Genomic DNA, 14,847 nt, shown 5'->3' on the forward strand with positions numbered 1-14,847 from the left:
GAAGTTACAGCAATGCTGGTATATGATATGGTTGCTTTCACAGGTTGCCCTTCCTCTGACAGGATCGGATAAGCTGTGATGGGGCTGGAATACAATGTGCTACATGGCCTTCCATACAGGTACAATCCATGCAGCAAGGGTTGGAGGACATGTGGCCTAAAAATGGACTACGATATTGAACAGATTAGGTGAAATGCTGAATACCATTTTTGGGACAGTTGGGAAGGATTGTGGGTACGATGTTCCTCATTTCTGAGCACAACGGTAAGTTGTCAAAGCCTTGGCGATGAAAATGGTTCAGCAATTTTGGGCAATGAGGTGGTGCTCCTTTGCAGCTGGTTCCTGGGTGTTGCCTATATAATCACCTTGGGGCAAAGTGGGCTATTCTCATTTCTGTTCACGGTCACTTGATGTTGCTACTTAGTGTAAAATTATTTTTTTCATTATTCATACTGGAATCTTATGGGTTAAGTAGACACCAACACATACTGTAAACAATTCAATTGTATGTTTCTTCTTTCTTTTTTTTTTTCTACTGATTATCTAACTTTATTGGTGGATGTCTCATATCATGATTACTTAGAGGATATAGGATTTGCATTAATGCAGCTCTAAGTGGTACTTCACATTTGTATCCATTCTCTGTTATGTGTAAAGTGAAGCACATTAAAAAACACGGTGTGGGGCTTTGGGCACAAGCAAGATGTTGTGCTTCACATGGAGCCCAGGCAGTAGCTTTTTCTGCCACATCCATCTGCTTCATGTGCTTCAGGATGTATATGGAATAGTTAGCATTGATTTAAATATTAGAGAAATATGTATGGTAATTATTTTCATACTGTACTGTTAATTTTGGTGACTTAAAGTAAACACAAAATATATTATTTGCACAAGCAACTGCAGTTGTATTTCATATATATTAATATTTTGAATGTGAGAGAAAACAGTATTCCCACATGAAGGTCGTCAATGTTTCCAGTTACCGGAAGAAAAAAATGCATGGAATATTTCACATGAAATAGAGAAATAGGGAGAGCGGAGGCCATCATGCCTTATTATGTGTACATAAGTCTAGTAACTCACTTTCTATCTCTTGTACTCTGGTCATTAACCACTTCTGAAACATGAAGCAATGAAATATGCACATGTACATAATACAGTACATTCTGAAGACTCACCAAAAATGGTGTAGTGTTTATTTTTAAAAAGCAATTTTCAATAATTTGCAGGTATTGGTATGTTTGTGGTACAGTTTTCCTATTGTACACAGATTCTCAGTGTCATGGAAATATTCCAGACCCGCACTTTTTTTTAACACTGTTTTGTATTTCATTTACAGTCTATCAGGGTTCACTACTTTTACTTTTTTACCAATGAATGTTAACACAAGCATCCTCAGACCTTGATATTTATCTTATTATATTTTGCACATAGTTAATAAATGTGTTGTCAAATACACAATAACCAAATTTTATAAAATATATCACATTACATTAGAAAATATTTAGGAGAAACATGGACAAATATAGCTGACGAAAGCATGCAAAAGGCTAGAAAAAGTTTTCATCTATCAGTAGAATTCAAATGGCCGACGATTATTAGATTTACAGTTTTTCATTTGTTCTAGAGCTCTTGATGTGAAATATAAATGAATGGAATAGAAAGCATCATCAGGTTTCTTACCCGCTGACAAAGTGACTTTGCCTCTTCGCTAAATTTATGGGAGTATTTTTCCTGATCTTCTTTGACTCTACGGTCCACTTCCTCTCGCTTAACCTGTGAAACAAAATACATTACCACCACAACAAAACTAGAGAGTGAATGGTATACAGAGGGGAGGATTGGATTAAGGGAGAGTAAAATGGAGGAGAAGCAAGCAGGAGGGGAGATGAAAGGAAACAACTACATTAATGCCAGTTAAACAAACTGGAAGTCTAGCTAGTAAAAGCAAACAAGATGGGATTGCGGGGGAGGGGAGTTGGGAGGGGAGGGGGAGTCATGACATGAAACATACGGCTGCATCTAGGACAATAAAATGTTGTTAATCTGTATAAAAATTTAAAAAAATCCACCAAAATATGAAAAGCCTCAGAAAAGTTCAACATTTGCTTTCTTAACTCAGCTAGAATTGTGAAAAGATATGGAAATATTCAATCAACAAGTTGTTACATTACCACTAAGCACAGGAAAAAAGAAGTTTTTACTTTATGACCAATTCCAGTCTTTTTTGTTGCCAAATTCGGAGTTATTTCATGGGAATCTTGATGCTACTTTTGCCAAGTTTGTTGTTACCTTTTGACAAATGCTGTTTTTTTTACCAAATTTACCAACTTATTTTAATTTTGGTGTTTTGCCAGTTCTGGTAGTTTTTTGCCAATTTAGTTGTAATTTTTCTCCCAATTTATGTGTTATCATTATGCAATTTTGGTATTGTTGTGTGTCTATTTTGGTGCCATTTTTCATCAATTTTTGTGTTACTTTCAATTTTGATATTGTATGTGTCAATTTTATGCCCTTTTTTTTATAAATTTTTGTGTCACTTTCTGATTGCTTAATTTTAACTACTGTACGTTCTTTATTTTTGTCTTAATTGTTTTTCAGTCTTATGTTGAAAACAAAAATACACCTATCAATTACATTACATTCACAGACAGGTGAACTAAAAACAAATGCTAAAATATTTAAGCTTTAGAACAAAGTTCTTCCACAGTAGAAAAACATTCACACAAGCACAACTCACACATATGGCCAAAGTCTCTGGGCACTGGGGCCTGACTGTGACTGCATTTGATGTGAGCCACAATCTAGCTAGGATGGGTAGTGAGGATAGGGAAGAGGTATGGGATCAGGAGGGGAAAGGACAGCAGGGGGTGAAGATGCTAGTTGTGCCTTTGGGGACCTTCAGGGACTTAATGGTGACAGGACAGGGCTGCTAGTTGGACCACACCAGTAGCCTAGGGATAGTGTCTTTGACTAGTAATCAAAACATCCTTGGACCAGGTTTGAATCCCACCCCTACTTAGACTTTGAATAAAAATTATCAGCAAAGGCAGCTCAAGACTTCCAGCATAAGAATTCACCCTCATTCTGCCAACAGCTTTGTCAAAGACGGCAGAGGAGTGGACCCAGGGGTTCAGGGCACTCTCTTGCCCTTGGGGTGAGAAACTGCCAAATGTGGAAGAACCAGCAATGGTCAACAGCATAAGGGTGCAGAAGGCAATGGAAACTACTGCATTAAAGACATATAACATTTACCAACAAGATATGTTGCCTGCAGCTGAAAAAATCTCACAATGGCCTCTCCATATGGCAAAAGATCCCAGATTTGTCTCCAGCATTTGGATCTCTGGGAGGAGGTGAGGATGAAAAAAAGATTGAATAACCAACGACAGGATTATGTTTTATGAGTCGGGGTGCGGAATATCATAAGCTTTGACATGGCATGGAAACTAGAATATCTGAAAGGGAAATGCTAAGGCTCAATCTAGATAATAGTGGGGAAAGTGAAGTGAAACTAAAAGAGAACAGGTTTTCTGGCCAGATGAATATGAGTATATATCAACAGCAGCAGAAAATGGTATAGTGGGAGTAGGATTCATTATGAATAAGAAAGTAGGGCAGAGAGTAAGTTACTGTGAACAGTTCAGTGATAGTGTTGTTCTCATCAGAATTGATAGTAAACCAACAACAGTAGCTCAAGTACACATGCCAAAGTCACAAGCAGAAGACGGAGAAAGTTATGTACTTTAAACATATAAACAACAATATGTTAATATAAATATGCTGATTTTGTGATTGTCTAAATAGTGCAATCTAGTAAATAAATATGCATAATGTAACGTTTTTCTGTAACGCATTTTACTGCCCATTTTATCTCCTTATAATGTCTTAACTTTCGCTCTCTGTCAATTATAGATTTGTTACAACTGTTCACGCTTTCCCAGCAGATATGTTCAATATACGGCTCTCAGTCAGCAACCAAAGCACATTTTGATTATTCTACAATATTTCCTCAAGGCAACTGCGCAACACTGTCAGCTGCAGGTGGTGGCTACTTGCTACTGATGGATGGCAAATAGCAACTGCTGACGATGTTGAGCAGCTGCCTGTATGAAAGATTTTGAAATTTGCAAAACGTGATTTGGTGGCAGACCAAAGAGTTATATATTGAACAAATTTCTTGTTTCAAAGTACTTCACACTTAGGTACAACATGAACTAAAAACTTAATTAATATGCAGCTACATACATTCTACTGCAGATAATGTTACCTTTTCTTTCCTTGCTCGGAAAGGAGCTTGACCTTCAATCATTTCATATATCAGACAACCAAAACTAAACCAGTCAGGGCTGAATGTGTACCTTTCATTATCAATAACCTCAGGAGCTGCAGACAGAAAGAAAAATCACAGAAAATCATAATGGCAGTATATTTGCGAGCAACTCTGCATTCAGTGTCAAGATATTCAGCAGATGGCATACCCATATAACCAACAGTTCCCACTCTGCCGCGGACCATCTCTCCCTCTGGAATTTCAACTGCCAAACCCAGATCTGATATACGCACGTGTCCATGGTCATCCAGCAAAATGTTCTCAGGTTTGCAATCTCTGTACACAATTCCTTGTGCGTGCAAGTGTTCCAACCCACACAACACCTGCAACATTTCAGAATTCTTTCAATACAACACAGAACACAGCAATCAAACTTAATCATAAACATGATGAATATAATAAAATTACACATTGTCATTTCTCATGAAAAGATGGTACATCCTGATTAAAAAGGAAAGCATTCATAAAAGATTACAATTAAATAAAAATTCACTCATTACTTATTAAGACCGACATATCTCGGTTGCCTACTTCTATATTCAATATATTTACGGTGTAGAAATCAACATATGTGCACTTATCTTTAATTTTCACAAGATAGAAAAAGCTAGTTATTTCTTCCTTTTACACCTCATTTATCCAGAAATAGTAACAATAATAGAAAATAAAACAAAGTTAGGTAATTGGTGCAGGAACTAGAATATTAGGTTCTGAAGGGAATAGTGGACATCTTGTTCTTTGTGAAAGGGTGCAGTAAACAAAACTGAAGGGAACTTACCTCTGCTGCATAAAATCTAGCCCTATGAATATCAAAACCAGGCTCACCACCCATATTATAAATATGGAATTTAAGATCACCACCATTCATGATTGTCAGAACAAGGCACAGAGCATCCTTAGTCTCATAAGCATAAGCAAGACTCACCTGGAAAAACAAATAATAATACATAAATAATGTTAATAACAATTTATTCTTAAATACTTCTTCCACTATATAAATTAAGTGCATATGTGTAAAAATTAAGGTATATAACAGTGTCACCCAGAATAAAATGCTCAGTTTTCAATCATCAAACTACAATATCTGTAGCAAAGCAGTCATTCCACACTTTTGCTGACACTGATCCAACATTTCTAGACAGTTGTTAATCTCATCCTTATCAGCATAAGAAAATGCATTAGAAACAATGAAATATTATCCACAACTACAATATGCAAATTATTATTTATTACATGAAAGATAACACTTTTATGGAGGCGAGAACCAACCAAGAGTAAGTTTATATTAGATTAGATTCTGTTTTTGTTCCATAGACCCAAAAAATGAGATGATTCTCATGGGTCATGTCAGAAAGTGAAACTTAAGTTGTAAGTTACTAAGAGACAGGGAAATTGGCGACTTTCATTCGAGAGTACCGAACTAAACAAGTAAATATTATTTACTCCATAACTGGTGGAGAGCATTGTCAAAAAATACACTACTACAACAGTAACTTAAGAAGGAAACAAGGCCAAAATTTACTCCTTAGCATTGGTACAAGTAAAGTTAAAGAGTAATGTGCGTTCACTGGTTTCTGCATTTTAAATATTGAATTGTATGGGTTACTTGGACTACAAAAAATATATAGAGATGTCAGAAGGGTACACATCCCAAGAATGACAGTTTTAATGGAGAGAAAAGACCCATTCACAATGTACTGCGATAGTGACTTCAAAGAGCAGTTTGTGTTTCCTAAGGAAACTTCTGAATCACTGCTATGTGTGGTAGAGCCATTACTGTGACATAATTCTGACAGGAATCATGGTTTGTCTCCTATACTCCAACTTCTTTGTGGACTGTGAATCTTTTGCACTGGTACTTACCAAATCAAACACAGGATCTCATTGATATCCATCGTACCACTGCTGGAAGAGCTTTCAACAGTGTGATAAACAGTTTAATTGTCTTTAAGTCTTCATATGTGTCATGTCACAGAACCAGGAACAAAAGGGAATTATACTGAATTGGTGGATTCCCAAATGTCATATGGGCCACAGGTTGTGTAGATATATCAGACCTGGGGGTATGGAATACTTTTAATACTTAGGAAGATGAGTGGCAACCTGTAAGTAGATTTTAAATTATTTTCTTGAAAGAAAGGTATCTGACTACATTACATTTTTTTTCTTTTCACTGACAGCTATGGGGCAGGCCTGGGCATGTGCACCCTTGCATATATATACATACTTTGTCCTTCTGGATCACAAGCAGAACCATACAGACATCGCAAGAATTTCCTTTCTATCAACACAATACAAAAATCATCTGTGATACTAGTATGAATATTCAAGTATGACAAACGGGTTCCACACATGTTGCACGAGTCTGGGACAAAATAGAGCTGCTGCAGAATTTGAAAAGGACAATATGATGAGTTGCTTGTCAGAGATAGTGGATATACTGTCTGTCTCCAAGCATCTTATGATGTCTGTGTTTTGACACCAAACAAGAACCAAAGAGTGCTACAACACAGCCCTTATTGCAACCACATGTTCGGAGAAATGTTTCAAAATTCTCTCTAAAACAATATAATCAAACAAAGCAAGTGTGGGAATGTTATTTGTGGCTGATGTAGTTCTGCACAAATTTGGAGCAGAAGCTGGAAATGTGTTTCACCCTGATGCCGTGGAGGTGAATGGCATAGGTCTATTGATCTATGCTCTTCAGCCAGAAGCAAGAGCTGCAGGCCAAGCTGTCATAACGTCTTTTATACTTAATTATTTTAATTAAAATTATATCTAGTTTGACAGTGAAATGAGAGGATAGCGTAAAGACTCTTCCGTCTTAAATGAATAAATAAGGCACTGGGTCATAGTATAATTATTAGAATGTGGTTATAAGAAAAATTATATGTACTGATGCGGAAATAAAATCAAGCAAATAACATATGTTTTATACATACAAAACATATTTTCGTTCATTTACAGAACCTAAATTTCTTGAGCAGATTGCATGATGAACTAGAACCTGAAGTTGGCTCCATTTTGATTTCCAGCTTATTCATAACTTCCATTTCGATGTTATGCTCTTCTTCCATGATTTCTCTCTGTCTTTCGATTAACAAAATTGTTGCACTGTATTACTCTCATATTAACTGCATTTTTAGCAAATGAAGCTCATTTGATTTTCTCAACAATTCCCTGTTTTTCACTTCAACTGCGTGCTCTCTGCCTTTTTTCAGGAACACATGTTCTAACAAGATCCCACAAAAGAATGGAAGGTTCATCACTATGGGATAAAATTTCACAGCCATCTTCAGAGTAGTTATCATCATCAATATTGCTTGAAAGGACCAAATTATCTTCAGCTGTGCCATCATCATTAACTCGAATTATCCCCTCAGAAACTTGTGGGTTAATATCAATAATCATCTGACATATGTCATCTAGCTTTGTCTCAAATACTCTTGTCAGTTTGAAACTGTTCGCAATTACATTTACCTTTCATTTTCTCTGCTTCCTGTCTCATGTCCTTCCAAATTACTTTAAGCTGCTCTCGTGATCTCTGTGTACTACCTTCTGCCTTGTATTCAACATGTATTTTTTCCAACATGTCCTTTTTGCTTTTCAGCATGTTGACATAGTGCATTTTAAATTCAATAACAGTTATGTACTTTTTCACTGTTCAAGCAAACCACTTCTTTCACTTTGTGGTATTTTTTTATTTTTATTTATTTATTTATTTATTTATTTATTTATTTGAATGTTTCTTAACACTTAAGTTGTCCTTGGCTATCTGCATGTTGTTGTTTGCTCGTATCTCAAGCTGGGAAAAAAAGTATGTGGTGCCACTTAAATTAACATGTACCACCCACCAATTATTATCAGCGGTAGCTGTAGATGATGGAGTTAAGGGGTGACCAATAGATACACCCATTATAGCACATTTATTTTTCGTCGTACACGGATCTTGTCATTAATACAATACCATTTAATTTCTTTTAAGTTTAAGAATTCTTTCTAACATGAATTACCCTATTGTGATATTATTGTCAAAAGGCGATGCAACAATGTCTGCTGGCAATCGATACTTTTCAAGAGAAAATGACATGCACATGCCAGCAGCGTGCAGAAATGGCTTACTTCTTTAGTAAAAAAGACGTTACCACTTCAGTTATAACTAAGCAAGTAAATACAAACAGAATTCTCCAACTGTTACTGAAAGAATACATTACTAAAGACGTAATTTACTAAATTAGTCCAGACTATAGGAGTAAGAATTACTGCAACACTAATTTATATTAGTTGGGGGCTCATCGGCCTTACTGTATCATATGTTACAGTATAGTCCCACGTAATTGCTAGAACAATTATACCACCACCACAACAACAGGTCACTGGATAATTTTAACACAGTTTTCCTGCCTACGAGGCCGACAAAAGCTGTGCGACTATTCATACTGTCCTTTGTATACCCTCAATATCACTTGTAAACCCCATCTGATATGGAGTAATATTCCAGAATAGTAATGACAGTTAGTAGTGACAGATGAAAATGTTATCCTTCCTCCTTATTTTTGTAAAATTAATATGAGATGCCCATCAGTAATGTCAATAGAGATTATTAATTCATTTTCATGGAGGAGAAGAAAGCAATAGGTGTATTCTCAAAAATCAGCATAAAACTTTGAATTATTTGTTGAAAGAAAATATAAGGTCAGCAACAGCTTCTGGACTAAAACATCATCCAAACTTTTTCAGTTCCAAATGCAAGTTTCATTACTGTACTTTGACAACTTAACTGCATATACTTCACCAAAATAAAAATGTGATACTGTCAAGTTGTTGACAAACTGAAACTTGATACTTGTACTACAGCATTCACAGATCAAAACAAGAAGAGTAATCATCAGCCTTTATGGTTAGATGACACTGAGGAAAAAAGGAATCTTGTGACAATGAGCAGAAGAGGAGGACAGTTTACTTTAACACTCAGATGTTTATATGCCAGCACACGTCGGCCAATGGTCAAATCACAAACGTAACTGATTCGAAACACACAAAAGTAGTATTAAAAATAATACAAATAACACACAAAAGTAGTATTAAAAATAATACAAATAACACACAACGTCACAGCGGACCAATGAAAGATTGTAAAACTACAGAAATATGCTAGCATTAATACCACACAAGTCAGTGAGAGGAGTGTACTACAGAGGGAGGGGAGGAGGAGGTAAAATCATGAAACTGATTAGATTCCAGGTGCTGGCAGATATGTTGTAGTGTTATTATTAAAGCTGTAGTTTTAAACAACACAGCGACAGGATACAAAAAGATGAGAATTATCAGTAACAACTCACAAATACCCTACATTAATTTCAAAAACAGGCTGTCACTGGATCATGTAATGACAACTACATATCACGGAAAGAGTTTAATAAAGACACTAAACTGACATGAAACGATCCCATGACGTAATATCACTGATGTGAATACTTTTGAAAAAGTAGTATTCTAATTGGAAATTGTATTCAGTGACTCATGATGAAATTAAATTTAAGTTGCATACAATAGCAAGTAGCAGTACACACTCTACATAGAACATATGCATAATTTCTTTAATGAAGAATCCCAGCTTGTATACAAAAGGATGATTATCAGTGGGTTAATGCACAAATATCCAACTAGAAAAAAATGGCGAGTTGGAGATGGTAGGGGAGAGTGATAATTTGGATTTCACTTAAAGCTATTTAAGAGTGTGTTTCATCCTGAGTTTTTGGAAAACAACAAATAAGTGCGGCTATTTGTAGCTGCTAACAATAGCAGTGCAATTTTTTGCCACTGTCCATGATCTTTTGTAAGAAATTAGGATGACAAAATGCCACTTGTAGTCTAAACACCAATGAACCACCATAGCATTCTTTAAATAAAATTCTGTAAATCTCAATAGACTTTTAACGATAAGATAATTTTTAAATCGTATAATTCACAGAGACATTATTTTGAAACAATTTTAGCTGGGTTTCACTATTAGAACATTTCTTAGCATTCTGAGAAACAGATAATAACTTTCAATGCAGTATATACAAAACAATTCTATTATGTGGCTATTTCCTTTACAAAATGAACAAGTAAGTGCAAGTTAAACAGGGGTCACTTACCACAAACTTTGAATTGATTTTCTGGAGTATCTGTTTTTCAGTTAAAACCATGGCTTCTCCTTTTCTTTTTTTAATTCGTTTTTTCTCTAATTTCTTACAGGCATACATTTTTCCTGTTGCTCTCACCTGGCAAGCACACACTTCACCAAAACCACCTTTTCCTAAAACTCTGTACATTCTGAATGTTTTATACGTGATTGGCTGGCTGAAAAAAAAATTAAGACGAAGATTAAAATTTATGTTCAGTGTTTGCATATAAAGTAATGGGGCCCAAATTGGGGAAAATGCACTGAAGACATCATTGCAAGCAATTAACAAGTAATATAGTTTATATACTACTTTTTGCAACTGTAATAAAATGCTTTTTTAAGCCATGTTCATTTCTCTTTATTTTAAGCCATCTTCAGTGGTCACTATAACAATACTTCTTTTCTTACAAATCTGTTTTCCAACAACATAAACAGTACTCATGTTTTAAATTAATATTAAGCAGCGGTACATCACTAATATTACTCATGTTTTTTTCTTTGCTTCTTTCTTCACATTCTTATATATAAATGTTTGACTTCAGTACACTGTACTTTACTGAATATTTTCATGTTGTGTACACCCACCTACACCTCAAGTACTTTGTATTGATATGCATGATGTGAACATCTTTTGTTTTGTTTTTGTGGTTGGGAAAACATTTGCTATTCCCACTCTGTCCCTCTTCCTCTGTGTGCATGTGTGTCTGTGTGGGGATGGGGGCTAGGGAGTGGGGGCATGCACATGCTCAATGGAAATGACATGTCTTAACTTCATTGATTGTGCAAACTATTTATTACTTTGTTAAAGCTACTTTGTAATGGTACAGTGGTAAGTGATCAAGAGTGGTTATGTTGCCTGGTGTATGCAATATTGTTTTTATGGTGGCTAGACGGATTGTTGTTTATCTACTACAGGTTTTATTAGTTTAAATAATGTCTGGTTGCTAAAGTTTGTTTGGTTATTTATTATATATTTCTTTTTTGTGACTGAATTTTGAATTATGAAGTTTTTTGTTGTGTTAGGAATTTTTTTTTACTGTGTTTGGTTATTTTTATGTCTGTTTCTATTGTGGTGGGGTGGTGATTTACTTGTTGGAGCTTTTCTATGAGCAACAGGTATTTCCATGCTCTATACTTTTTATACATTATTACAAATATTTTGCTGGTATTCTGTAAGTACAGAACATCACAGCTGTAAAACTCCTCCTGGAAATATTTTTGTATTGAGATATAAGTTTGGTTGGCTACTCATTGTTTCTTGAAGATGTTAGCAATTCTGTGTGTCATTTTGTTTCCATAATTGAGAGGATTTCAATTCATCTGTTCAGCTTTAATGTTGTGGCCTCACTGTGTATTAGTGGTGCTGTGATGTGTATGTCTGTAGAGAGTGCTGTTGGTACCTGCATTTGTGTGGTGTTTTGCTTTACTTCTTTAGCTTTTTTATTTTTGTGTGTTTGTTTTATCTTATTCAGTTTTGTAACTAGAGATTCTTCGTATTAACGGTTTTTTGCTATCCGAGATATTATGTCTAAGTCTTCACTGTAGTTGTGTTGATCTAGTGATACTGCGTTTTATCAGTGTAGCATATATTTGATAGCTGCCCGTTTTTGAGACTGTAAGTGGCTTGATGATTGGTATAGTATTTTGTCTGTTGTGATGGTTATCTAAGAAGTTTATTTGTCCTATATGTTCTTTCTCTAAAGTGAACTTTATGTTTTTCTGAAGTGTGTTTATCGATGTGCATAGCTGTTCTATCTTCATTTCTGGTTCCTCTACCAAGCAGAGGATGTCATCCACAAAGTTCCACAAGTATAGTAGATTGTATTTTCCAATTACTATTTTCTAAAATTTCTTTCCTCTATATTGCTCACGAAGATATTTGCTAACTTTCCTGAAATGGGGGATCCCATTGGCAATCCTTCCTCTTTTAGCCGAATTATTTATTGAATTCAAAGTAGGTTCAGTCAGTAATAAGGTGTAGGAGTGTGCTTATCTCTAACAATGAGATGTGTTCCAGTGGTAGCTGATTTAAATATCTAGGTCTTGTTCTATTATCTAGATTGTTTTCTTTACTGGGATTGTAGAGTAAATGTTTTCTACATCAAATGATATCAACATAGTTGTATCTGGAATACATATGTCTTTTCTGTGGATTATTAGTTCTTCTGTATTTTTAACTGTTCTATCATTCTGTATTTTGTACTGTTGTGTGGGTGTCTTTAACAAACGTCTGGTGAGGGTGAATGTAGGTGCCATTCTGTACTATACGACTGGTCTCAAGGGTGTGTTTTCTTTCTGAATTTTTAGTTGTTTCCAGAACTATGGAGCATAATGGTGAATGCATGCCTTACAAGCTTTTTGATTGTCATCAAGTGTGTGTTCTATAGTCTTCTGTACATTTTTCATTTATGGGCGGAACCTGTTTGTTGGGTCAAGCTTAAGGTTTATTATTTTGTTCTATGTAATATTTCTTGTGTTTTGTTACTGTACTCTTGTTGACTTCCACTTGTCAACCTTGGTTATCATTTGTTTTATCTGTGCGTTTTCTCTCTAATTGTTTTCAGAGTTTCAGATACTGTTGTCAGCTCATTTTATTACGTTCATGTCTTGTATCTATGAATTCTTCTTGGACCTACGTTCTTGGTGGTCGTACCCTTCCTCTGCTCTTGAGATATTAGTGTGTTCTCAGATTCTATGATCAAATTTCATATTAATGTTCATTTACTTTTGTGTTTGTGTTGGAGTGTTTTAGTGTATCTGTCAATCTGCGTTTTCACTTGCTTTTTTTGTCTTTATTTCACATGTTCCTTGGTGTTACAGGTGTGTTCTTCAACTTGGTGTATTGCATAGGAGAGAAGAGCACTGTTGTTTGTGGTGTCAGCTAAGTGCAAGTGTGTTTCATACAATTTACATTTCAGTTTGTGTTTTTTAGTGCATAATGTAGTAATTTCTCTAATAGGCTACAATTTTTGAATTAATGACTTTGCTCATAAAAAAAGATGGTTCACACCCTATGTTACTGTGGAAGAGAGGCTTACAAAAAGAGACAACATATACAAACAATTAAAACTCTTCAAAAAAGTACTCTTGGGTCTTGGCACACTTTTGTCACAAGTTTTTTCCACCTTTGGAAGGCTTCTTTTTCTGAATGTTGCTTTGACCTTGTGTGTGTCCCCTGTGTTGTTCTAGAGGGCTGTCTTCACTTCAGGATACAGTAAAAAATCTGCTACGGCCACAACAGGATTGCAGGGAGTTCTAGGGAATTACTGCAGTGTTGTTCCATACGTGGTAGTTGTTGACCAGGAAGCAAGTGTTGCTTGGTGCAGTGAAATTATGCAGCTTCCAAATAGCAACAATATTAGGCATAAATATGGTTTTCTTTGCCTTCCCTTCTCTTCCATGTTTTCAGAATTTCCATGAATAAAGCATCTGGATGGCCTGTCCCTCAGTTACAAATTTATGATGGCAACATCCTTGGTGTCAAAGAAGACAATGAACACATCTTTGGCCTCTGACCTGTTCATTCTCTCTCATCTGTCTTTGATGCACTTGTGTCACCTGAACATAACAGCATTTGATAGGCTTTCACTTTCAAACACTTCTTGGGTCATGGTTTTCTGAGTCCTGCAGAAAATTTGATAGTGCAACACGGTTCAACAGAACCTAAATAAAGAGCCTATACATTGGTAAAATAAACCATAGTAAAATCGCAGTAAGCGAATGATGCTAGGCGAATTTTGAAAGCGACTTCCCCTCCTTCCAAATCCACCTGGGGCAAGTGTACTGTACATCAGAAAAAATATGATTCATTATTTTTAATACAAACAGTATACAGCCCAGAGCAAAAATGTTGGAGAAGACAAAGGACAAAAAGAGGAAGAACTGGGTGAATATTCATCCAAAAAAATCATTATGGTAGCTGATGCATAATAAGAGAACATACTGATATCTTCTACATTTACATTAAGAGCGAAAACTTCAATGTTTGCTTGGAAATGGCTACCTATTACGACTTCAGAATTGCTTCTTCTCATTGGGAAATTTTCTGTGCCACAAGAGTAAAGTTTACTAAGGGCCACTAAGATGCTGTACATATGTGCAGTTCAGAGCAGATGTTAGCAACGTGTCATCGTATCAGATTACAAGTCTAAAACAGTCCTGAATCCAAAGGTTTCGCAAACCAAAGTGCTTCCCTAGCCACAGTTTTATGTTGCCAGTGTACCTCTGCTTTCCTCTGTCCCCTGAAATGACTTACCAATCAGTTATATAGGGACTTGCACTTTAACATGGACCTACACAATGGTGCAACTTGATATTTATCAGATATACAATCCATTGCCAG

General features: G+C 35.7%; 1 protein-coding gene across 2 annotated transcripts in view; it reads right to left on the reverse strand.

Annotated features, from left to right (window-relative positions):
• Positions 1-14,847, reverse strand: part of LOC126356366 (G protein-coupled receptor kinase 2) — a 152,868-nt gene that overhangs the window by 50,192 nt on the left and 87,829 nt on the right. For both annotated transcript variants that reach the window (XM_050007352.1, XM_050007353.1), the window contains exons 6-10: positions 10,477-10,681; positions 5,112-5,258; positions 4,482-4,656; positions 4,271-4,386; positions 1,684-1,776 (exon numbers count right to left, since the gene is read on the reverse strand). In XM_050007352.1, the coding sequence (XP_049863309.1) occupies positions 1,684-1,776; positions 4,271-4,386; positions 4,482-4,656; positions 5,112-5,258; positions 10,477-10,681 (736 nt within the window). The remainder of the gene's footprint in view (positions 1-1,683; positions 1,777-4,270; positions 4,387-4,481; positions 4,657-5,111; positions 5,259-10,476; positions 10,682-14,847) is intronic.

The sequence above is a fragment of the Schistocerca gregaria genome, chromosome 3 (assembly GCF_023897955.1).
Source record: "Schistocerca gregaria isolate iqSchGreg1 chromosome 3, iqSchGreg1.2, whole genome shotgun sequence".
Lineage (NCBI taxonomy): Eukaryota > Metazoa > Arthropoda > Insecta > Orthoptera > Acrididae > Schistocerca > Schistocerca gregaria.